This window comes from Spermophilus citellus (genome assembly GCF_964194105.1).
Source record: "Spermophilus citellus genome assembly, chromosome: 2".
NCBI lineage: Eukaryota > Metazoa > Chordata > Mammalia > Rodentia > Sciuridae > Spermophilus > Spermophilus citellus.
Genome location: NC_138183.1, coordinates 155939555 through 155963197, shown reverse-complemented (window position 1 = coordinate 155963197; position 23643 = coordinate 155939555). Strand labels below are relative to the sequence as shown.

The window sequence follows — 23643 nt, the reverse complement described above, 5'->3', positions numbered from 1 at the left end:
AGCATTTAAATGATGCTTAATTTGTAATCATCTTCGGTGGGGGGAGAACCATTAAAATGTCAGTAAAATGAATACATCGCCTCTTTTTTTGTTTTGTTTATTTACATGCAGTGGTTTTTCTTTTCTTTGCCCAATGCTTGTCATATATTTAAGTGGCTCTGAAACAATGAGTATTCCATTTATTTTGAATTTCTATCTCCCCCCAGCCCCTGCTTCCCTCCCCATTCGATCCTGTCCCTCTGGTCTTTGTCTCTCTCGCTGGGCCTTCTGCCTCTACCTCACTATCTCTGAAATACATTGGGGTTTCTGGAAATTTTAAATAAGAGCCAGAACAAAGATTTTTTTTTTGTCCTCAAAAGACCCCACTTCTGGGTCTCAGTTCTTCCCCAGAGTTCTCAGGTGACTCTGGGGCTCTGGAAATGCTGGAGAGATTGACTCTATAGAAAATGTCTTACATGCTTGAAGAACATAAGAGAGGACAGAGACCTCTGTTGCACAAGAAGCTGGTCTCGTCTTGAGGTGGGATCTCTATGCCCTCCACTAAGCTCTGGGCACCCTGCGGAGAACCTAAGTGCCCACTGTGTATGGATACTGGCCAAGGAAGTGAGACCTAGATTCAGAGTGTAGGATTCTCTGATCCACCCTCTCTGTGGGGTTGCGTGCTGGTCTTTGCTATCATGCTAGTGCTGGGGCATGGGAGAGAAAGTCCCTGCCCCTCATCCTTACCCCATCAGACCAGCCCAGAAAGGCCCCAGTAATTCTCAGGCCTAGCCTTTCAGAGAGATGCCCTGCACGTGTGAGGCCAATCCTGGGAGGTTCGCCGTGGTTAGCTGGTGGCCCCTAAAAGAGCAGACTTGGCATTCCTCTCAGTCTGGCTCCTCCGTCTTCCCAGGAATGTGGGTCTCACAGGGTGACTCAGGAAATGTTAGGCCTGGATTGGCACTTAGCAGGTGCTCAGTCAGTATCAGATCGTTTCTGCCTGGTTGTGGCTGTTCCTCTGTCAACCTGAGACAGCGGTGGTCATTGAAGCCTAAGGATGCTCTTTAACTAACAGAAGGCTGTCATGTCAGGTTTGGAAGGAGAAAACACTAAAATGCATCTCTGTGGGAGAAAGGACCGTTCAGAGTGCCAGTACCTTCTTCAATAGGCCTAGAACCTATGGATACTAGAGTCAGGGAAGCCCTTCAAAGACCTTCCACTTCCCTTTTCATTTTTCCAGTGAAGAAACTGAGGCCATGAGGGGTCTAGTAACTTAGCCAAGAGTGCACATTGAGCTAGTGCCTGAGCCAGGAGCTGAGGACAGGCCCTGCAGTTAACCACTCCGGTGGTTCCCTTTCTTCCTCTCCTCCTCAGCCAGGAGTCTGCTGTGAAAGGGCTGAACCTCCTGGCCTGTCCTTTCCCACACCATCCTGACTTCCCATCATGCTTCCAGCATTTCTTTTCCCAAGAGCCCCCAAGACCAGATGAATTGGAAACTGAAAGACCCTAGTTGCTTACAGTCTTCACCCAGCCTTGAAGACGGTAACAGGCCACCCACTAACCTCCACAGCCACAGGCAGTGGGGCCAGGACTGAAGCTCAGCCAGGAAGGACTGGCTTAGGAAGGAGCAGACCCTGCCTTGGGTTTACTTGCAACCCACCTACCCCCCGATGAGAGTAGTGCAGAGAAACTAAGTAAGATGGCTCTTTTGAGTCCCGGGGGGAAGAAGTCGGTACACCGCCCACGTGACCCATGCCAGGATCCATCATTCTCCCGGACTGGTCCCATCTCCAAGGCACCTCTCTGCCAGAACAGGCAGTCCCTGTGAAACTTTCGCCTAAGATCCCCCAGGGCTGGGCCTGGCCGGCTGGCTCTGCAAAACCAGGCTAGGTTAGGCTCCCGCAGCCTGCCCTTCTCCTCTAGGGGTTGTTGAAGTTGGTCCAATTTTTCAATCGTGGGCCAATTAGTTTCACAAATGGGGGCCCCCGTGGTGCCAGGGCACATTTGTTCCGGGCCTGCACACTGGCCAGGCCCCATTGTCCTGCCTCCCACCCCCGTGTGAGCCCATTGTCTTCGCCCCCAGCGGGTGCTGCTTACCACTGATTTATATGGCAGGCGTCCCGCGGGCTCCAGGCTTCACTGCCACAGCTGGCCGAGGTGCTTAAGGCCTTGGACCCCCTGACCTCTGCCCCAGTCCTGCTGTCATTTTGAAAGTTACAGACCAGAGGGCTGCATACCTCTCCGGATTTACTTTCCACCCTAACCCCCCCCACACACACACACACACATGTCCCTTCTTCCTCCCCTTGCTCTTATGGTAGAAGTCCTAGTTCACTCTGGAATGTCTGGAAGAGTCCTGCAACTGGACTGGGATGTGGAGAGGACTGGGCTGCTGGAGCAGGTGGGAGGTACCAGGAGAGGCAGTGGATGCTGTGGGTACTGCTGCCTCCATGAATGTGGATCTTAATCCTCAAGTTCATTAGTTCAGTGTCCATTGCAAAGTGGGGAGGAATGGAGGGGTCTGTACCTACCAGTTTGGCACTACCAAGGAACCAGGGCTTGATTTAGTTTTTTCTTAGCTAGGGGTCCCTGAATCCTAAAAAGATGGTCTTTGAGGTAGACTGAAGGTGAACATGGTTGTTTAGCCCAACAGCAAAGTGCAGATCTTATCCCGTTGTAACCCCTTTATGTTCTTTCTTGCAAACCAAACTTCCCTCCTTCTTTTTTATCTTTACCTCCTTTTCTTTTTTTCCCGCGACCCCTCTTCTTTACCTCCCCCCTCCCCAATTCCATCCCCTCTTCGGCTCGTTTGTTGGAGTGATTGACAAAATTAGTAAATCCATTCATGTTACTTTTATTGTGCAGGTCTCAATAAATCCCGCGTGTCCGGGGCGCACCTTAATGAGCTAGTGAGCTGACAAATTTGTTTACTGTAGCTGGAGGTGCAGAGTAATGAAATGCGCTTGTGTCTGGTCTCACTGCTAAACAAATACACAGTTTCCGGAGCCGACTCTGCTAGCTGCTGCCGCCTGAGGAGGCAGCCACATTCCCCAAGAGACTAAAAGAGTGTGTATGTGTGTGTGTGTGTGTGTGTGTGTGTGTGTGTGTGTGTGTTGAAAAATGCAGTCATTCACCCATCCATTGCTTAGTTTTAAAACAAATTTGAATCAGCTGCTCAGACTCCTCCCCTTTTTTGTTATCCATTGGGGATTCTTCTGCTCCCTTGCCTGATGAGCTAAATCCATAATGTTCCCCTTTTCCCTTGTGGAAATGGAAGGTTATAGAGATGTGCAGATGCCTTCCAAGGGTCTAAAAAAGAAAGGAAAAAGAAGGGAGGGCTGGACAGAAGGACCGAAGATAGATACAACTGAGCTTGATGAGAAGGCTAAATGCTGAAGTTTTGGCTCTTGGCTTGGTTCGGGAAGATCTCTGACTAAATGCCCCAGCATAGGTGACTGTAGGCGACAAACAATCAAGCATATGCTTGAAGCTGATTTAGTTTGAGGCAAGCCTTCTATGTCATTTTCTCAGGCTGTTCCACCTCTACTGGGAGAGCTGACATAGGTAGTACCAGGAATGGAGGGACTTAGCTCCCACTGGCCAGCAGCTGTCATATCCTTCAGTTGGGCATCCTGGGTACTTGTAGCCCATCTAGGAGGGCAGGGAGTTCAGGAGCTTATCCCGCATGATCCAGCCACTGGATCTTTAGTTCCAAAGGGAACTAAAGAGGGGGCTCTTGGCCCTTTCTCCAGGAGATCTCTTGAAAAGGAGTCAAGCCCTAAATGATAGCACAGGGAAAGTCAAAAGGGAGGAGCCACTGCAGATGTCATGGGCTGTGCTTTTGTTTCCCTTCCCTCTGCTCCCCCTCAGCCTTCTCCATCCTCTTAAGATGCAGACAGAGCCTCCCTGCCTTTGGTGTGAGTCAGACTTTGCTGCCTGCCTCTGTCTCTCTTGCAGCTCTGCCACCTTCTTCAACAGCAACCTGGAGGCAAAGGGAGGAAAGAGATGGGGAAGGAAGGGGAAAGGTGGCCATTGAAGTGATGCTTTGGGGTGTGCTCATGAGGACTGTCCATGGCTCCATGGCTCCATGGCTGGAGATGGTGTCTTAGGAAAGAGTAACTCTAGGGGGTCAGAAGGAGCAGAAAGGCATGTCTGAAGGATTGGGAAGTGGGAAATGTTTCCTGCTTAAATCAAGGTTTTCACAGCCCCCAAATTCGATATTTTCCTTCTGTGGGAGAAGCAGCTGCTCAGGGTGACAGCAGAGACAGCTCTTCCTTGTTGGGTGGACTGAGAAGCCCATCTGTGGCTCATGGGAATGCACACACACAGGCATGCACACACCCTGACACATGTACACATAGCAACCCCCAGCCTGCTTGCCCAAAAAAGCTGGTGTATATTTAGATCCCTCTGCTCCTTTGATTAAGAAACTGTTATAGTGGGAGATAATAAGAGCCTTGCTCCAAGAAGGTGTAGCACCTGAGCATCTTCTCCAGCTGTGTGCCCCTCTGATCCCGTTCCTTCCTTTCTATTAAAGAGATAATTGGTATGGAAAAGGCACAGGTGTAAACACAAGGGGTTTTGTGTCTCATGATTTCAGACCCTGTCATCACCTGGGTGAAATAAATACACTAGATCTGTGTCACATACTCCTGCCTCCTGTTCCAACCTGGCCTGACTTTCTCCCATTTTTTTTTTGCTAAAATTAAACTTGCTTTAAATTGTGAGTTGGTGAGTCATACATGCCCTGCACCCCACACTGGCTCTGCTGCCCTGGGAGGTCAATTATGGGTCCCTTTCTAGGATAGAATTGATGGAAATGGATCCCAGAAATTTGCATAGACCCTGCCCACATTACCTAGAACCACATTTCCAAGTTTGCCCTTGCCACGCCCATTTTCTCTTCCTAGTTCAGGTTCCCTTTGGACAAGTATCCCAGGAGTGCAGCTAGGACTGAACCCCATTCATTCTCCAGAAGAGTAAAGGAAATGTGCTGATTCCTTGATCTGATAAATCGATTCCTTGGGAAAAAGACTGATCTTTTGTATTTGATTTACATTCAGATTTACAGATTGGTAGAAGACAATATACTTGTAGGAATTTTGTGCTCAACAACATTTATCCGTTGTCTCATAGCAGCCCTATGAGTGTAGGCAACCACAAGTGCACTATGAATTCTCCGCCCTCATAAAGAAACTGAGGTCAAGGACTTATTACTCAGCTTCTGTTGCCGTAACAAACACCTAAGATAATCAACTTGTGGAGAGCTCAGGTTTATTTTTAAGGTCCTCAGTTTGGGAGGTTCCAGTCCATGATCCATTGATCCGTGATCAATCTGTTGTTTGGGGCCTGTGGCAAGGCAGCCCATCATGGTGGGGAGCATGTGGTGGAGCAAAGCTGCTCACCGCATGGATGGGAAGTGAAAGAAGAGGAGGAGGGGTTCCACTATCCCTTTCAAAGGCACACTCCCAGTGACCTAACTTCTCCCACAAGGCCTTACCTCTTAAAGTTTTCCATCATCTCCCAATAGTGCCAAGGTGTGGACCAAGCCCTAGACACATGGGCCTTTGGTTCAGAGGACAGTCCAGACCCAAATTCCTGCAAGGACAATAGCTACCCATCCTAGGATCACAAAACCGAGGACAGCTGCACCTCTGGGCCAGAAGTTGGGTCTTGGGACTGTTTCATTGTCTGATGTGGTGAGGCTGATCTATGGTCTATTCTTGGCTTGTGAACAACAGAGTTCAGACACAGTGTAGGTTCTGACTGGGTTACCAGACAGATGTGAGAGACCCCAGTGAGATCAGCTGCTTGTGTGTCACTTGGTGTTACTAATTTCTAAGGAGAGTCTTGTTGGAAGCTCTCAGTAGTGGCCTCCTTTGTGGACTTGGTCTGAGTTCTCCCCAGCCTAAACTGTCTGTTTTTGTACCATGACTCTCCCATGTTCTCCTCCATCCTTTGCAGTTGGCCCACAACCCCTTTTATATTCTTCAATGCAGTGTGTAGTTATTGAGGGCCTGCTCTGCATCAGGCCCTGTGCTGCACATTGAGGCATATCAAGATGACTAGAACAGAACAGTTCATACTTTGGAGGCTTAAAATCTCGTAGGCAGAGCTGAATGTCAAAAACAAATGCAGTCGTTTTATGTGTTGTAACAGTGAGAACTGAGAAGATGATGATGTCCTTGGCATTGAGTTATAAGTGGTATAACACATCCCAGATGCCTTGCTAGGGTCAGCTTCCTGAAAGAAGCAACCTACAGTCCACAAAACACCTTAGGCTTGTGTATTGTTCAGGGCTGCCATGATTTGTGATCCAAATTGTTCACTGTACAAGGGTGCCTGACCGATGGGGGAAAAATAGAGACTGAAATCCAGCTCTCTCATCGAAGGCCCAAAATAAGGCTGTACATCTGCCCAGAGGAAGAGACAAGATTTCCTAATTCAGACAAAATCATCATTTGGACTGGCTTTAGCTCCGCAACCACTTTAATAGTTATAAAGCTTTTTCACATGAGCATCTCATTTGATATTCTTAGCAGCCACAAGCAATATGGCAAATGATGGGCACACCCAGATTTAGGGAAATCGAGAGATTTGCTCAGGGTCATAAAGCAGGTAAAGTGGCAGAGCCAGCACCTCGGTTTCATTTTCCTCCCTGTGTCTTGCTGACCTAGGATTTCAGAGGGCTGTCTCCTCCAGTGAGGGCTGTTCTCTCCCCAGCAGGACCAGCAGTGATGTCTCTGTGCAGCGGAGGGCGGAACTCGGGCGGTGAAGGCAGCAGAGTGTTCTAACGCTGCCGGCCCCTTGCCCCGCTGCACATCTCGCAGCAGCTAATGAATTGCTAATACAATTTTCTAGATAATTTTATTTCCATAGCCCCACATTTTAATGTGTTTCCAAAAGCTAGCATTTATTTGCTTAATCTCCCAGTGTAATAGAATCTGCCCTGACTCATCATACATGCGAACAGTCAGCTAGGCAGAAACGACAGCAAATTGTTTAATAACTCAAATCTAGTCACTAGATTTTTAACTTGCATGCACCACAAGCTTCTCTTGTGTCTCATCCACTTCTTCCCCCGCCCGCCTTTTCTGCTTTCCTTTTTTTCTTTTTTTAAAAAAATACTTCTCCATCAGCACGACTGCTGGGCTCCAAGCAGAAGAATAGGGAAAGTGGGTATAGGCCTCAGAGCCCCCTTTCTTCCCCTGTGAGCCTTGGCTGGGGGATACATGTCCAAGGAGAGCCCTTGTGCCCTGCAGGATGTCCCAGGCATGGCAGAGAGACAATTGGAGGGACAGCGTAGCATTTCCTTTCTAGAAGGTGATCACTTAACTTTAAACCTGTTGACAGGTGCAGAGCAGGCTACCTGCGCCTTCCTGACACAAGCCCAGGGCCAGGTCCTGTTGTGTCACCTTCCTGGGATTTCATTTCTCCAGGCCCTTCCTGACCTCAAAGCCCCTGTCCTCGTCTGGGCCCCATCCTCCTCCAGCAGTAGCACACGAGCCACCAGCTCTCTCCCTGCTTCCAGCCACTTGCCACTGCGGTTTGTCCCTGGGATGCTCACAGAAGCACTGCCCTATGATATGAGCTGTGGCGTGCTGGTGTCCCATAGTCATTTTCAGCTGCTGTAACAAATTGCTAACGACTGGATGAAGAATAAAAACAGAAATTAATTTCTCAGAGTTCTAAGAGGGTATGGGCAGTCAGATCAGGATGCCAGATGGCCAGGTTCAGGTGAGGATTGTCTTCCGGGTTGCAGACTGCTGACTTCTCACTGTGACCTCATGCGGTGGAAGAGGCTAGCTGACTTTCAGAGGTTCTTTTTAAAAAGGCATTCATCCCATTCACAAGGATGATCTAACATGATCTAACATCTCCCGAAGGCCCCACCACCTAATTACATCACCACGAGGGTTAGGATTTTAACATAGGCATTGGGGGACACAAACATGCAGATGGTAGCAACCCCCAGTCCTTCCATGGCTGAGCATCGCCTGTGGAATGACATCTAGACTGTTCCACTTGATATCTGTGGTTCTCTGGAATCTGACTTCCAGTTTCTCCTGGCTTGTCTCCATCTCTGGCCTGTCCTCTATGAGACCTACTCTGAAATTTGCTCATGGTACAGGTGTCCCACTGCCTAGTCCTTGGCTTCTCAGTTCTCTCCATTCTCTAAGCTTGACTCAAAATCTTCTTTGAAGCTCCCTTGGAGTCACCGGTCCTATTTCTGTGTGGATGGCTGTTGACCCACCAGTGTCCCCCACCTCCCCCGGTCTGGGCCCTATTTCTCTGCTCCATGTCATCCTTGCCCTGGGTACCTAGCATGGTGCCTACACTTGGCCATAGGTCAGTGAAGGAGCTAAATGGAAGTGAAATGATTTCAGGCCATCATGAGAGCTAAGGACTACAGAGAGGGGCAGCTTCAAGGGGCTTTGGGGAGAGCAAGGGCAGAGTACACAGGATTCTCAGACTGTCCTTCTGGGTGGTCCCAGCCCTCAGACTGCCTCTATTTCTAGCTTTATAGACTCAGGGAGTCCTGCTGGTGGTGACATTCATGCTCCCTCTGACTTCATGCTGGGGACCACAGAGGAGGCCTACAGAGGGGCCTTGGCTCCTTAAAGGGTATGGCTTGCTCAGGAAGCCTGCTTCCTCTTGCTGGTTTAAGGCAGCTGTTTGAGAACCTGGCTTAATCAGGGCTTTCTGTGTGGTGAAGGTCAGGGGAGGAGAGGGTGCTGGTGCTGGGAGCCCTCAGGTTGGAGCAGCAGAAGATGCTGTGTCGCAAAACATGCTGCAAGTGGACTCCAACCCTGTGCATACTGACCAGTCTGGATGGGACACTAAGGGACTCACTGTCGGGTCTTGGCACTGCGGCTGTCCTAGCAAATCACTTTCTCCCAAATGTCCCCCTCCATCAAGTGGAGCTGAGCACCCCAATCCATACCTCTGGGGGATCTTGCTGGCTCCTGGGCCCTTTAGGGTCAGAAGGCTTCAGAGAGCTGTGCCTGTGACCAGCTTCCTGTCCACTCTTTCTGGCCTGGTTTCTCCAGCCATGGCTGGAGTGCCCCTGGATGTGTTGGTGCTATTGTCATTACCGTGCCTCTTCAGGGGAGGACCACACAGGCAGGTGACCATCCCAGAGGTAAAATTGGTCCAGGCCCATGGTTTCTAAAATCAAACAGACCAAGGTGTCCCTAGATCTCAGCTGTACTTCTTTCTCTCTTTGTGACCCTAGGAAAGTTACTTAATCCCTCAGTTTTCCCATTTATAAAAATGGGGATAAGAGAACCTGCCTTGTAGAGATGCAAATTTTAAATGAGATGACTACACACCTGGCACAATGCCTATATTAGTTCCCCTCCCCTTCTATTTTTCAGGAACCAGTAGCAAAATCAAGTGCTCACTTGGTTAGGCCTTCCTGGTGGGCTTTCCTGACCACTGGAGGGATGGAGCGGGGCTGCAGTGCCCAGACTTCACTGTCTGCAGAGGGAAGGGCCCAGCAGGAGGGCAAGGGGGAGAGGAGTGGAGGGTGTGAGAGCCAGGCCCTGCCTTCCCCCAGCCCACCCCCAGCCCAGCCAAGAATGGGCCTGGGGTGCAATAACCAGACCTCTCACTTTCTGTCTCCATTGCTAGGCTAGGAAGGCAGCAAGGTTCTTCGTGTCACCTGTTCTTTTCACCCTTCCTTGCCTCTAGAAGCTCTGTGACTCCACAACTTCAGCAGCTAAAGCTCTGGACTTCCCTGCACTTGAGACTGGGTTGACAGGCACCAGTCCCAATGGCCTCTCCTGCTTGTGTTCCCCACACAGGGGATGGTGTTGTGGCTCTGGGCATAGGTGATGTCCCTTAGATACCAGCAGAGAGGAATGAGCAGGTGGGCTTGCAGGGGACTGACACACTTGGGGAAATGGAATCCAAAATGGTGGGCAGTGAGCTGCCAGGTAGGACTCAGACACATGGTCCAACACTTCTTCATGTGGTCCTGTAGCCAGAAAGGCCATGGCTCCAGAGCAGCATCAGGAAGGAGTGGATAACAGAAAATGACGGCCTGTCTCTGGGGTAGCCTGGGGTCCCTGTGCTGCTGGATCAGCATAGAGAATGACAGGACAGAACTGATGAAGATCTTATATCACCCATTAGCTTAAAATCCTTTGACAGTAAACCTGAAGCTCTTGACATGGTGTGCAGGAGTCCTCATGACCCTGCCTTTTTCTTTAGCCTCCTTCTGACACTGCCTGCACTTCTGTCTGATCCTCTGATCCTCCAACTTGCTGGGATTCTTTCCAACCCTGAGTATTCATAGAGACTATTCCATCCCTGAGGAATGTCCTCCCCTTCACCCAGTGGGCTGGGTGGCCAAGTGATTGGAGCAGGGGCTTTGTATGCACTTCCACTAGTGCCACAAAGAGAGGACTACTTGTGGAAAGTATCACAATAATATTTGTTGAAGGAATGGATTCTCAAGATGTGCGCTCTAGTGAATGGAGGAGTGGTTACAAGGACTGGGTTTGTAGCTAGTCTCAGGAAAGGATTCAGATCCAGGCTTCTGGGTATGCATCCCAGAGGTACTGTGGCTTATGAGCTCTATGGGCAAGTTTTTCAAGGAATTCATTCTCTCTGTGCCTCAGTTTCCTCAGCTGAAGATGATAAGGATAGCAGAGACGGCCTTCTGGAGTTGTGGTTTTGAATTATTTACATTGGAACAATGGCTGGCCTGTGTGAACTTCAATGTTATTGGTCCTCACAGAGCCCACCCTCACTCCCTACTGCTGCCCCAGATCCTACGAGGTCCTCTGACACATGTCCTTAGTAGTCTGCCTCCTTCTACATAGCGCTAGACACACTTGGAGATTTATACTTGCTGTTGCCATGTATGTGACTAATGGCTCTTTCTCCAACTAGTCTTTAGGTGCCGTCAGGGAAGGACACCTGTTGATTTTGTCCACTGGATCATACCTGGGGTGCTCTGTCGACATTGCATGGCCTGGGCTGCACCTGGACTTGACTTTGAGCCTGGGGGGTTGGGAGCTGGCCCTGAAGCTGGCTCCTGCTGTAGCCTGGATGGGTGAAGAATTGGCCTCGTGTTTCCAGCCTCCTGAGGCTCTCCCCTCTGCTGTCTCCTGCAGGCACGGACATGGCTGTCTTCTGTCTGCTGTGTGGGAAACGATTCCAGGCGCAGAGTGCGCTCCAGCAGCACATGGAGGTCCACGCGGGTGTGCGCAGCTACATCTGCAGTGAGTGCAACCGCACCTTCCCCAGCCACACTGCCCTCAAACGCCACCTGCGCTCACACACAGGTAGGCCACTCCAGATGGTTGGGTAGATGAGGTCTCTGGGAGTGCACCTCTTGATTTACTTCCTCAGAACTAAAGTAGAGGTTCCAGGCTGAGTCACCTCCAGCCTTTCTCTGCTCAAGGGATGGGCACATGGGGGTTTCATGTAGTACATGTTGACAGATTTCCCCATCCCATACCTTGGACCATTGGTCTTTCCATGCTCAACACAGAAGATGTTCATTCAAAATGCAACTTCCTGAGTCCACATTCATAACCTTTGATTCAGCAGCTCCAGGGTGGGTTCCCCAACTCTGCATCATTAATGAAGTATTCCCAAGGCATTCTGATGCAGGTGGACTTTTATGAGAAAAGCTGACCTGCTGGGTCTCTAATTCTGTCTGCTATGTCCTCCGTAGTCTTGCTGCCCCCTCCCCCTGCACATACTTGCAAAATCAACTTTGGTATTGAAGGCATCTTAAAGAAATGATCTTGCTTGCTCCATAATAAAGAAGGCCTCTAGTGTGGCCTGAATGTTATTTAGAGAAGACAATGAGGGTATTTAAACAATGAGCCATGAAATATCCCTGCTCAACCAGTTCCATATGATGGGGCGAGGGAGAGGCTTAAGTCAAGGAGGATAGGTGGGCTGCCAGGGACTAGCCAATTGCTGCTGCTACCCTCTAGGTTTTAGTGATGGACCACTTGGTGACCAAGGGTCCAGGATCATTTTCTTCCTTGCAGCAGCCTTGGTCTTACTCTAGCCGGGGAATAAATGATAAATTCCTTCTCTTCCTTAAGACAAATTGAAGTCTTTGCTGACTGTACCTGGGTAAAAGAATGCCCATTTCTGAATCTGCATGTGTCTCTGCCTGTGTTTTCTGCCTTGGTTTGAGGAGAGGGCTAGGGCCAGGTCTCTCTGGGTGGAGAGTGCATAATGATGCCTCTTGGAAAGGGTATAAAACCTCTGTGTACCTCAGAGGGCTGGTAGGACCCTCTCTCTTCTCATTCTTGAGAATCTTGTCACAGATCAGGTATTGAGGATGAGGTCAGGCTTTACACGGGTGACAGATTCTGCTGATGAAGGAAAGGCCTTTGATATTGTGGACTGAACTGGCCTGTGCTGCCAGCCGTAGACATCCTCACTAAGGAGCCCGCAGGGCTCTCACTTCCCAATTCCATCCTATTCAGAAGAGCCTATTTCCTTAGCATGACCAGATTTGCTTAGAATTACTTAGGATTGCTGGGATAGGCTGAGGGAGGTCCCTGGGGATAGAGTCCAGTAAGAAGGGCCAAGGAGGAAGGGATGTGGACAAGGGCTTTCTCTATGAGGACTGTATATGTGCACCTTGCCACCAGAGCCTCCCCAAAGGGTCACCATGTTACTCCTTCTGAAAGATGGCCAGTTAGGCACTTGAGATCATGTGACTGAGTTTAGTCACTTGGCTTCACATGTCTTGGATGATTCTAGCCCTACTAAGTTCACCCAGGATACACCTGCTTTGCCCATACCACCTGCTAAGCGCTCAGACATCCAAATGTCAACCCTGCTTTGCCCTTTGTCAATCATGGTTCAGATCTGTAGGGAGGAACAGAATGCGTGAAAAGCTCTAGCTTATTCTAGGAAACACAGAACGTGTGCACACACACGCATTTAAACACCCATTGATTTTCACACCAGCCACATGCTGGCTCTGCACCCCCAACACAATGCCTCATTAATATTCCGTTGTTCTTGGCCCATTTGCTGCTGGGGCCGGGTGTTCAGCATCGGCAGCTGTGTTTGGTAGGTTAGTCCAGCCGTGCTCTTGGCATTGATGGATCCCTGATTCACATGGCTCATCATATAATAAACTCACAGCTGTGCTTAAGGGAGGGGTTGGGGGAGGGGCCTAAGGCACCCAGGGGATGGGCCAGGTGGGTAGGATGACACTGGGCTTAGCCAGAGCCAGGGAAACACCAGGTAATGACAAACCAGGGAAGGAATGGGGTCACAGGTGCACTGGGCAGGCCAGAGGGGCTCTAATTAGTCTCGTTTGTCCTGCACTTAATGTCAAGCTCATTAACGAGTCTACCGAGTTAATCAACATGCCACAAATTGGATTTTGAGTTCTGCTACCAGTTTTGTGTACACTGTAGCCACACTAGCAGGGTTCATTCTCAGGGTGAGGATTGCAGGCAGGGGCTTGCTATGCTGCACAGTCTGGGAAGGGGTGTGTGTCTTGCTAACTCGTATGTTTTTCCTTCTGAGTTCTTTTTATTCCTTTCCGTGGGTAGACCCCAGGGACTTCCTACTTAAAGTCATTTAATATGGGATCCACTTCATAATTAAATTCGTAAAAAAAAATCTGATCACACAAACCTCTCTGTTACTTTTTAAACTTTTAGGGGCCCCCTCTGGAGGTGAAAGGCACACACAAGCAGCCATCATCCCCCCTCGCTGCCTCCCCCAGGCATCCTCCCCTACGTTTTAATTACCGGCTCCGGCTGAAATCTCACATGGCCCTTGCTTTATTTATTTATTTATATCTTAATGAGGATACTGAATCTTTGATTAAAGTCGTAATCGTTGCTGATTCAGTAAGGAGGGGGGGAGTTGGATGTCAGACCAGACGGGGCCACGTGTGCAGACACACAGAGTGGCATGTGGGCACACGCACAGACTGACCCTCACTCCATTAGACATACAGCTAATTAGTACCAGGGTCTGCATGGGCCTCCACTCCCCATGGGGCTGGGGGCTGGGAAACAGGCAGTCCCTTCAGCTCTGGCAGCAAGAGGACAAGTAGCTACTGGTTTTCCCAGCCAAGAACTCTAGGACTCAGTTTGTCCCCAGATCTGCATGTGAGGGACTCGCGGGCCACGCCTCTGAGGCAGGGCAGTGAACTGGATCCAGAGATGGCTCTGCTCTTGGAGGTTCCTCAGAGGAAGCTACCCCCTGGCCCACGCCTTATGCTCTCAATGCTTCTTGCAAATCTTCCACCCAGGAGAGAGTCAGCCAGTCTACAGACCCAGCATTCACTCCCCATGGAGCTTAAAAACCCTTCAGAGTCATCAGAAGAGATGAGAATTTATGTGGGGACAGGGGCCTGCGTTTGGGAGGGGGAGGTTTGGTTAGTGGCCTGCGGAGGGGAGAGAGAGGAGAGAGTAAAATATCATTTTAAAGAGGAAGTGAAGGCACAGGCATGCGAGTCTATAAGGAGAAGGACAATTTATGCCCAGGCACGAGCGCAGTTTGACATGGGGATAATGAAAAAACGTAGGTCATTGTGGATGACTTAAACCTTCAGCAGCTGAAGAAAATGTATGAAATGCAGAGGACATTACACGGTTGGCAGCCCCGCACATCTGCAGAGGGACAAGTGAAATACAGTGGGCCATTCTTTACCATAAACTGTGGTGGTTGGAGATGCAGCCCAGAGAAATTGTAATTACAGTGACAAGACGAATCAGCGATATTTAAATATTCATGAACAAAGTCTGGGGTGATCAATCTATCTTTATTGTCTGTGCCTTCACTCCTGTAATAAATAAGGAGCTGAAGTCCTCACCTTTCAGCCCCCAGGTCCCTACTCTAAGTGCAGAATGCAGGGTCCCCACACCCCATCCTCTCACCCTCTGGATATTTAAGAGTACAATCCCCCAAAAGGAGGCTGATGGCTTACATTACAGACTGAGGAAAGGCATTTCTCCCCAAGCTTAGTATACCCAACATTTCCAAGTCTGTCCTGGGTCGTACCTGGACTATGCTCTGGGGCTGTAAGAGTGGGTAAGGCTTGCTTCTTACCCTCGAGGTGCTTCCATTCTAGAGGCATGGAAACCATGCTTGTCCATACCATGTCAGTTAGCAATCTGAGACATTACCATGTACAGACTCTGGAATCAGACCAGAACCTAAATCTTAACTTAGCAACTTAATATGTGACTTTAGAGATGATGTTTAAGCACCTCTAAGGATTCACTTTTTTCTGTAAAGTGAGAATAGTATCTCTCTCGTTGCCATGATCACATGATATGATCCGTATGAGGTCCTCAGCATTAACAAATGTGGCCCATTTTAATGGGAAAGTGCTATAAAAATCAAGAAAATGCAAGAAAATAACAAATTGCAAGATATATATATTTTTTTATTTTTGGGAACAGAGAAGAATTTGTTGACTTATCTTGTCTGGGGACTAAAGGGAAACTTCCAAACAAGTATGATGTATGAGCTGGACTTTGAAGGATGATAAGGAGTTCACCAGGGAGAGAGGAGGAAATCAAGCAGAGGCAACAGCTGTGTTAAACAGTAGAGGAAGGAAAGAACAAACAGTGGGAACAAGGAGAGGTTCCCTAATTTGAAGGGTTTTTTTTTTTTTTTTTTGAGGGTTGGGGAATCAATCTGGAATGAAAGAAAGGAAGAAGAAATGATGTAAGAAGTAGGAGGGTAGCTGGGCATAGTGATGCATGCCTGTAATCCCAGCTATTCAGGAGGCTGAAGCAGGAGGATTGTAAGTTCAAGGCCAACGTGGGCAACTTAGAAAAATGCTATCTCAAAATAAAATAAAAAGGACTGCCTGTATAGATCAGGGGTTCAATTCCCAGTACCCCCCACAACACAACACACTCAAAGAATAAGCTTGGCTACGAGGTCTTGAAACCCCCAGCTCTGTTCTGTCCTCAAGGGGGCTGGGGCCTGCTGTTCATTGCTGAACCAAATGAACTCTTCCTGGGATGGGCCCTTGCCCTGTGGACGTGCACTGGGCAGAAGGATGTATAAACCCATGACTAACATTCACGTTACGGGGACCAGCAGAGGCTGTGGATCCTTAAGTCATCTCGGAGGTGGTGAATACAGGCAGTCCCATTCTCCTGGTGGTCTAAATGTGCCCTGCTCTTCCCTGAAGAGGAGTCAGGGAGAAGCAAGGGCCTGATCACACCCCTGTGCCCCCAGGTGACCACCCATATGAGTGTGAGTTCTGTGGCAGCTGCTTCCGGGATGAGAGCACACTCAAGAGCCACAAGCGCATCCACACGGGGGAAAAGCCCTACGAGTGCAATGGCTGTGGCAAGAAGTTCAGCCTCAAGCACCAGCTGGAGACGCACTACAGGGTGCACACAGGTACCACGGGCAGGCCAGGGATGGGACCTGCGCGGGCTCTGGGGCCTGGGTGGGACTGGGGAAGAGAGAAGCCCAAGTGAGGATGAACCAAGGCTGAACCAGAGAAGACAGGTTCTATGGAGGGCTAAGCATGGAAGGCTGAATGCCACTGTCCCCCTCTCAAGGCCAAGGCAGATATTACTAATCAATTGCAGCGCATTTTTCCAGGAGCTAGGAAGCTCAGCCCTGGGGACAGCCATACCAGTAGTTGAAGGATGATGTGCAAGACGATGGCTATTCATGAGTCCTGAATTAGGGTTCAATTGACCAGATTTAGTTGAAAGCAAAGGCAAGGGTGGTTTCATGTTGCTGGAGGGTTCGAATAAGAATTAGAGTGCATTGAATTAGGTTATGATGAGGGCCGGGAAATTGGGAAGCTAGATCAAGTTCAGTTCTGACATGAGAAGAGCAGATGGATTTAATAACCCTTCCGTGCGTATAACATTTTACCATTTCAAAGTGCCTTCACATTCCTTTTATACATAAAGGAGGTGATGAGCAACTGCTTACCCTGGGGTTTGGGCAAGTGGAAGTGGTCTAGACTTCCAGAAGTTTCCAAGTTGGTGGCCAGTAGAGTCCTAGAGTTGGCCTGTGAAAGCCTATTTCTCCCCATTTTCAATTTTAGTGACATCATTTTGGTTCCTTAAAATTGGCCTATGGCGGGAGTACAGTCATAAGCAAATACTACCCATTAGGGCTTTTTTTTTTTTTAATAGTTATTTTTTAGTTGTAGTTGGACACAATACCTTTATTTCACTTATTTATTTTTATGTGGTGCTGAGGATCGAACCCAGGGTCTCGCACGTGCAAGGTGAGCGCTCTACCACTGAGCCACAAACCCAGTCCCCCATCAGGACTTTTAAAAGGGCCAGTTGTGAAACACTCTCCACCAGCACACGGCCAGCCACAGGGAAGGCAGATATTCAGAAGAACTTCCTCTAAGGATGAGAAGTTGTGGAACCTGGAAGAGTAGGTGCCTTCTCTGGTCAGGGAGCACAGGCATCCTGTCCTGAGGATGTGGGGATGACTTACGTCAGCCAGATTCTGCTGGCTTCAGGGAGAGTGCCTTGCCATGGGAGGGGAGGGGTGATGGAGGGAGCAGGCGGCAGAACTGCGTGTAGTCAGAGCCGTTTACTTGTCTTGGGATCCCAAGGAGAGGATGGGGTGCTCATTGCTGAAGATTCCAGTGACCCGGAGGATTTCCCAGAGCCCTGGGGTTTCCTTAGCCCCTGGTTGGGGATGTGACCTGGCGGGCGGATCATTAAATGCATCGGCAGTGACTATTGTAAATAGCTGGTCGATAGTTAGATCACTTTGGCTGTTCATTACTTCATTATTTGCTGGGGCCTCTGCACGGAGGAGTATTGATGGTGAGATGGCTGGCCAGTTAATTACTGTATTGAAACAAGGTTCCCTTACATCCTCTGCTCAGCTCCAGGGGACTCCAGTGGGGTAGCAGGCTAGGGTGTGGCTACGCACTCTGAGGTTCCCTGTCCCCCACATTCAAACTATAGTGGGGAAGGCAGGGGTCCAGGAAGCTTCTTAAACTTTAACTGGCAAGATATCCTCAGGGGTGGCGTGTTTGAAGAGCTCTGGGTTCCTTGATCTCCCCGACCTTCACTCCCACCATCTATGGCCCTGAAAGGATGCCATCCATTCCTCTGCTCCCCCTGGATGAACTGTTATGAAGAACCACCTGACTTCCAGGGCCTTACCTGCCCCCTTTCAAGGCATGCATTTCCTTAATTAGAAGGGAAGAGTCTGGCCTTTGGGGAGAGTTAAGAACAATAAAGGCAAAGGGCCAAAGCTGTGCTCCATGATCCTATAGTGGCTAGTTATATGTGGCTGTTTACATTAGTTACAATGAAATAAAGCAAAAAATAAAGTTCCCCAGTCACATCAGAAGCCCTATGTGACTAGTAGCTACTTCAGAAAGTTCTGTTGGACAGCGCTAGGCTAGAGGTTCTGAGATTCTCCCACAAGCCCAAGGGTGGCATAAGGCCTTGTCATCTTCTTCCTCTGTCCTCACTCTCTTCTGCCTGGTTTTACCTCCTCCACAGGTGAGAAGCCCTTTGAATGCAAGCTCTGCCACCAGCGCTCCCGGGACTACTCGGCCATGATTAAGCACCTGCGAACACACAATGGCGCCTCACCCTACCAGTGCACCATCTGCACGGAGTACTGCCCCAGCCTCTCCTCCATGCAGAAGCACATGAAGGGCCATAAGCCCGAGGAGATCCCACCCGACTGGAGGATAGAGAAGACTTACCTCTACCTGTGCTACGTGTGAAGGGAGGCCCCCATGGTGGAACAGGAGCGGGACAGGAAAGACAAGTTAGAGTGAGATGAAATCGAGGAAGGACTGTGCAAAGAGAAAAAGAAAAAAAAAGAAAGAATAAGAGAAAAAAAGAAAAGGAAAAAGAAAAAGAGAGAGAGAGAGAGAGAGAAAAGGAAAAGGAAATCTGATAGCTATTTGACCTTGGATTCTCTCTGGGGCTCCAGGTGACCAGGATGCCAAGCCACTGTCCCTTCCCTGGAGGCCTCTGCCCTCCTTGGAAGCTGGAGGTTTGCCTGATTTGGGGATGGGAATGGGGGGTGGAAGCGGTTTTGCTCACTCACATGGTGGCATATTTTTCTCCTCCCTCTCCCAGACCTTCCTCCTGTGTCCAGAAAGGGAGATTAGGAAAGCGCGAGAGCCACAGTCTCTGCCTGCCCTTCGCCCACTGCCTCCTCAAAAGATGGAGGGAGGGGAGCAGAGAGGGGGGCTCCAGATGGTGGAGGTTCCTGGTAGATGCTCAAAATGGCAGCTCTGGTTTGCTGGGGGCAGATTGGGAAGAGGAAGGGCTCTTTCTCTTCCTACCACTCACTCAGTTCATCCATTGCTTTCCTTTGCCCTGGCTCTTCCCCTCCCTGAGCTCCTTGCTCCCAGCCTCCCCTCGACTGCTGTCCTTTGGATCCCAGGCCCCTCATGTAGCTGGGTGGCATTTCCCTCTTCCTCTAGATCCTCATGGGAAAGCTGTGTCAGACTCCAGAGCCCCTTCCTCCTGGTAGCTTTCTAAGAATACAGAATAAACCGAACACCCTACCCTGGCCAAACCCAGCCATGAGCACGATTCCTACCGAGCTGCTTTTGCTTCCAAAATGAAAAAAAAAAAAAAAAAAACCTAAATATGTTACATCCCTCCCACCAAACACACACACATCCCCACAACCCTATTTTAGTCCCCAGGGGATGGGATCCACGAAAGAGCTCATTGTCCAAGGGAAGCAGTGGATGTTCTTCTCCAGATGGACTCCGCACCTGGAGGAGGGAACAGACCCCCTGCCCAGGGTGGGGGAGCTGGCCAGGGGAGGAAATTGCTGTCATACTGGGGACCCATTAAGCACAGGGCCTGGGGACCCCAGACCCAATGAGCCCAGTGGTAAAATCTGGGTCCAGAGAGTGGCATGGAATTCCTGGCTCGTGAGCCCCTCAGTCCACAGGGAGGAGGAGGAGCTGAAAGCGCTTTGGCCTTGTGTTATGTTTTGCTTCTTTTCTATGTCCCCTGTTAGCACATTGTACTTGAATTACCTCAGTTTTTTGTGACCTCATGAGCTTTTTTAACCCCTATATCTCTTTTTTTTTTTTTTTTTTTTTTGGTTGGGGGTTGGAGGAATGGGGAGGATGTTCTGTTCTGTTTCTTGTGTAAAGTGATAGTTGGCTTTAGACTTCCGCTGGCCAAGGCCCTCCCCACACCCTTGGGGACCAGCCTCCCAGCCCAAAGGAGCCAGACAGAAGAGTTGAACATTCAGGATCTGAACAGGAGGGCAGGAGGAGAGCAAAGAAGACAGGTGGGTGGAGGAGAGGCAGTGGTGTCTCACTGTCTCCACGGGGCACCCAGGAGTCACCGTCAGCTCTGCCCACAGCTTACATCATCTGCGCCCAGCATTGCTTAGCCTGAAACACTGTGGAGAAAAGTCCCACTGTCCTTACAATTTGCTGGGTCATTCAGGCTCCAAGGCCTGTCTTCTTCAGATCCTTGCAACTGTGTGGTCCCACCTCTGTGTGCATTATCATTGCCAAAATTGGTATATTTTTGTGGCTGGTCGGGGTGACCCAGCCTTGGTTTTGTTGCGTTGGGGTGGGGTGTTGTTTTCTAAAAGCTACCTCTTGTGTTCGTCCAGCCGTTCTTCTGTTTCTCTCATGCCTCCCTTCTGCTGCTCTGCCTCCCCTCTTGCCCCAGCTCTCCCCACCCTGAATTTTGGAAAGCATATTTGCGATATTTGTGTTTGCTTTGGGACGGGCCCTCCGTTTCATCTCATGCTTTATGTGATGAGTTTTTTTTTTTTTTCGTTTTGTTTTTGTTTTCTTTCCTTTCTCTCTTGGAGAAAGTTGTGGCTGCGTTTTGATCTTAGGTTTGCAAAAAAAAAAATGGTTTAGGGAAGTGAATTTGGGGAGAAAGGTTGTGAGGAATATCAGGAAGTCGGAGGGATGGGTGCTGCTGTGACCACCCTCCTGTCCCTCGGCCCCATCCCTCCTGCTCTCCCCTTCAATCTTGTCCACCAAATCTGAAGGCCTTAAAAATTGTGTATTGGGGGGGACATGGGTCAGGGGTTCTGTGTCACTAGACTGTGGCTTAGGGATGATAAGATAGGGAGGATGCTGTTTTGAAACTATAATAATAACAGTGCTTTGGAAAAGAAAAAAAAAGTTAAACTTGAAATAGGTGACTAGAGCAATCGTCATGTTTATAATGTGAAAAGAGCGAAATCTTTGGGGGGGTTAGAAACGGTTATGCACTATGGCTTGTCTCCCAGTCTGGGAAGAAGGGGGACTCACTGACCCTCAGGGGATCTGAAATCCCAGAAAACAGTATTTTTTAACAGCAAGATGTAATTCAACTTTGGAGGGGAAGGGGAAAAAATAATCAAACTATTCCATAGAACTAGCTGGCCCCTCACTCCCTCGCCCTTCCCACTCAGCCTGGTCCCCCCATTCATAAGAGCGGAGAGGGCTGAGCTAACCTTTGCAAATTGTAATATTTTTGTAATATTTGTTAGTTCCTTCGTCAGTTCTACAGGACCTTGCCCTTTCCTTTTGTAATGTGAATAGGACAAAAAAAAAAAAAAAGACAAAAAATATTCACCACCACCACCAACAGTGAGATACTCTGTGTGCGTGTGCTTGCAGGAGTGTGCTGTGTGCGGCTGTGTGTTAAACCACGGGAGGTTGTCCTAATTGGTTGTTGCAGCATTGGATGGTCCAGACTCAGCACCTGCCTGCCCCACTCATCCCTGGGGCTCTGCAGATCCTGAGGGAGCAGGAAGGGACACCTCTGTACTAGCTGCGAGCTCCCCACACAGTCCCAGGCACCCCCATGGAGTCCCACGCACCTCTTCTCCAATTTCCCACTCGGAGACTAAATAGCTCTAGGGTTGCTAAGGCCTTCTTGGCTAGGCCTATAGCCACTGGGCAGGGGAAGAGGAGGCAGTGGGGAGGCTTTCACTTCATCTGGACATCTGGAGCGCAGGAGTTGGGGAGACAAGAAGGATGGAGGCTGCTCCCTTCCAGGTAAACTTAGGGAGGGGTGTTCCCTCTCCTCTCCTCTCTGCTGTCTGGCTACCACTGCCCTTGGCTGAGTCCTGCAGAATCCAGACTTGATACTGCCTTATCCAGCACCACGAACCACCCCCACCTGAACAGTCCAAGTTGGTTAATGGGCCCTATCCCCACCCAACTCCTACAAGTGTGTGACATGACCCCGCACTCATGTGCTCCTTCCCTATCCACTCCTTTGTTCATTCAAAGCATTAAAATCCTATGTGTATATAGGATAGACAAATTTATATATAGAGAGAGATATATATAGCAAGAGAGATATAAAATAGTAACTATCATTGCTGCTTTGGGTTGCTTTGGAGGAGGCACGGATATGACGCAGGCAGATCTGGGGCGCAGGGGGACCCCCAGGAGGCTGGGGGACCTGGTGATTCCGTACAATCCAGGGATGCAACATGGGCTTGTTTAATCTTTGTGCCTGAACAGTTTTTCCGTGTTGAAAAGAAAAAAAAAGAAGAAGAAAAAAGAAAAAGAATAAGGAAAAAAAACTGCTGCAATTTTTCACAAGTGTGTGGTACTTTCTGGGTGCTATGGGTACACCTGCTATGGGAGGAGAGGCCATTGGCACCTTCTTGGAGAGGAGTGAACAGGGACAGCCTTTGGACTCTTTGTGAGGGGAGGGGGGATGTGGGCACATGACCACTTCCCTGGCAAGCCGAACTAGGGTGAAAAGTGGGGGCACCCGACGTGAGATGGAAAAGCAGAAAGAGATGAGACTCTGTTGGTTCATTTTTCCCTAGGCCTATTTTATTGTCATCTTGCATCATCCCACCATCTTGTCTCTTCCTTCCTGGAGCTTCTGCTGGCTTAGCTGGAATGGCGGCACTTACCTGGACATTTCAGTGGGAGGACAAACAGTGGGGCTAACTCTGTGGCAGTGGGCCAGATGAGTAGAGGAAAAAGGCAGAGGTGGCCAAGAGAGAGGCGCAGGACAAAGCAGGGAGGTTGGGTCAGGGAAAAGAGTGGGGAGAAAGAGGAGGGTAGGCCCGCAGGCCTGGTAGCCAGCAGCAGCAGCAGCAGCCTCCCCTGTTCCTCAGTGGCCCACTTTGCAGACAGGGTCCCAAGCCTCCCGGTGTGTATCATAGTATTTGTTCACATAGTGTTATGCATGATCCTCGTAAGGTTAAGAAGCCGTGGTGGTGCACCATGACATCCGCCCCATATATATAAAGATAAATATATATATATATGTATGTAAGTTATAGCACTGAGGGCCCTGCGGCCCTGCTGGACCAAGCAAACTAAGCCTTTCGGTTTGGTATTATGTTTGTTTTGTTTTGTTTGTTCTGTGGCTTGTCTTCTGTCGTGACAGCACAAGTGCCAGTCCGATTGCTCTGTATTACAGAATAGTGTTTCTGATTCATCAATGTTCTAGTTAATGTCTACCTCAGCACCTCCTCTTAGCCTAATTTTAGGAGGTCGCCCAATTATGTTTCTTCAACTTTACTGGTTACTTTTTTGTACAAATCAATCTCTCAATCCCTCTCCTCCTCCCCCTCCTCCCCCTGTGCCCCCCTCTCCCCCACACTTGCCCTCTAGCCCTTCCCTTGCCCTCCTCCCTCGGGTCCCCTGTCCTGGTCACTCCCTCTCCGTCCCTTCCTCTCGCTCCCCCAAGTCCTGCTTGCAGTTCTTCCTGTTCTCTGAAGCAGTTCACT

At 49.5% G+C, this 23643-nt stretch overlaps 1 protein-coding gene across 4 annotated transcripts in view; it reads left to right on the top strand.

Annotated features, from left to right (window-relative positions):
- Positions 1 to 21459, top strand: part of ZBTB16 (zinc finger and BTB domain containing 16) — a 178924-nt gene extending 157465 nt beyond the window's left edge. For all 4 annotated transcript variants that reach the window (XM_081265842.1, XM_081265844.1, XM_081265843.1 and 1 more), the window contains exons 5-7: positions 11103 to 11273; positions 16183 to 16350; positions 18450 to 21459. In XM_081265842.1, the coding sequence (XP_081121968.1) occupies positions 11103 to 11273; positions 16183 to 16350; positions 18450 to 18679 (569 nt within the window). In that variant the 3' untranslated portion in view covers positions 18680 to 21459. The remainder of the gene's footprint in view (positions 1 to 11102; positions 11274 to 16182; positions 16351 to 18449) is intronic.
- Positions 21460 to 23643: the final 2184 nt, after the last annotated feature.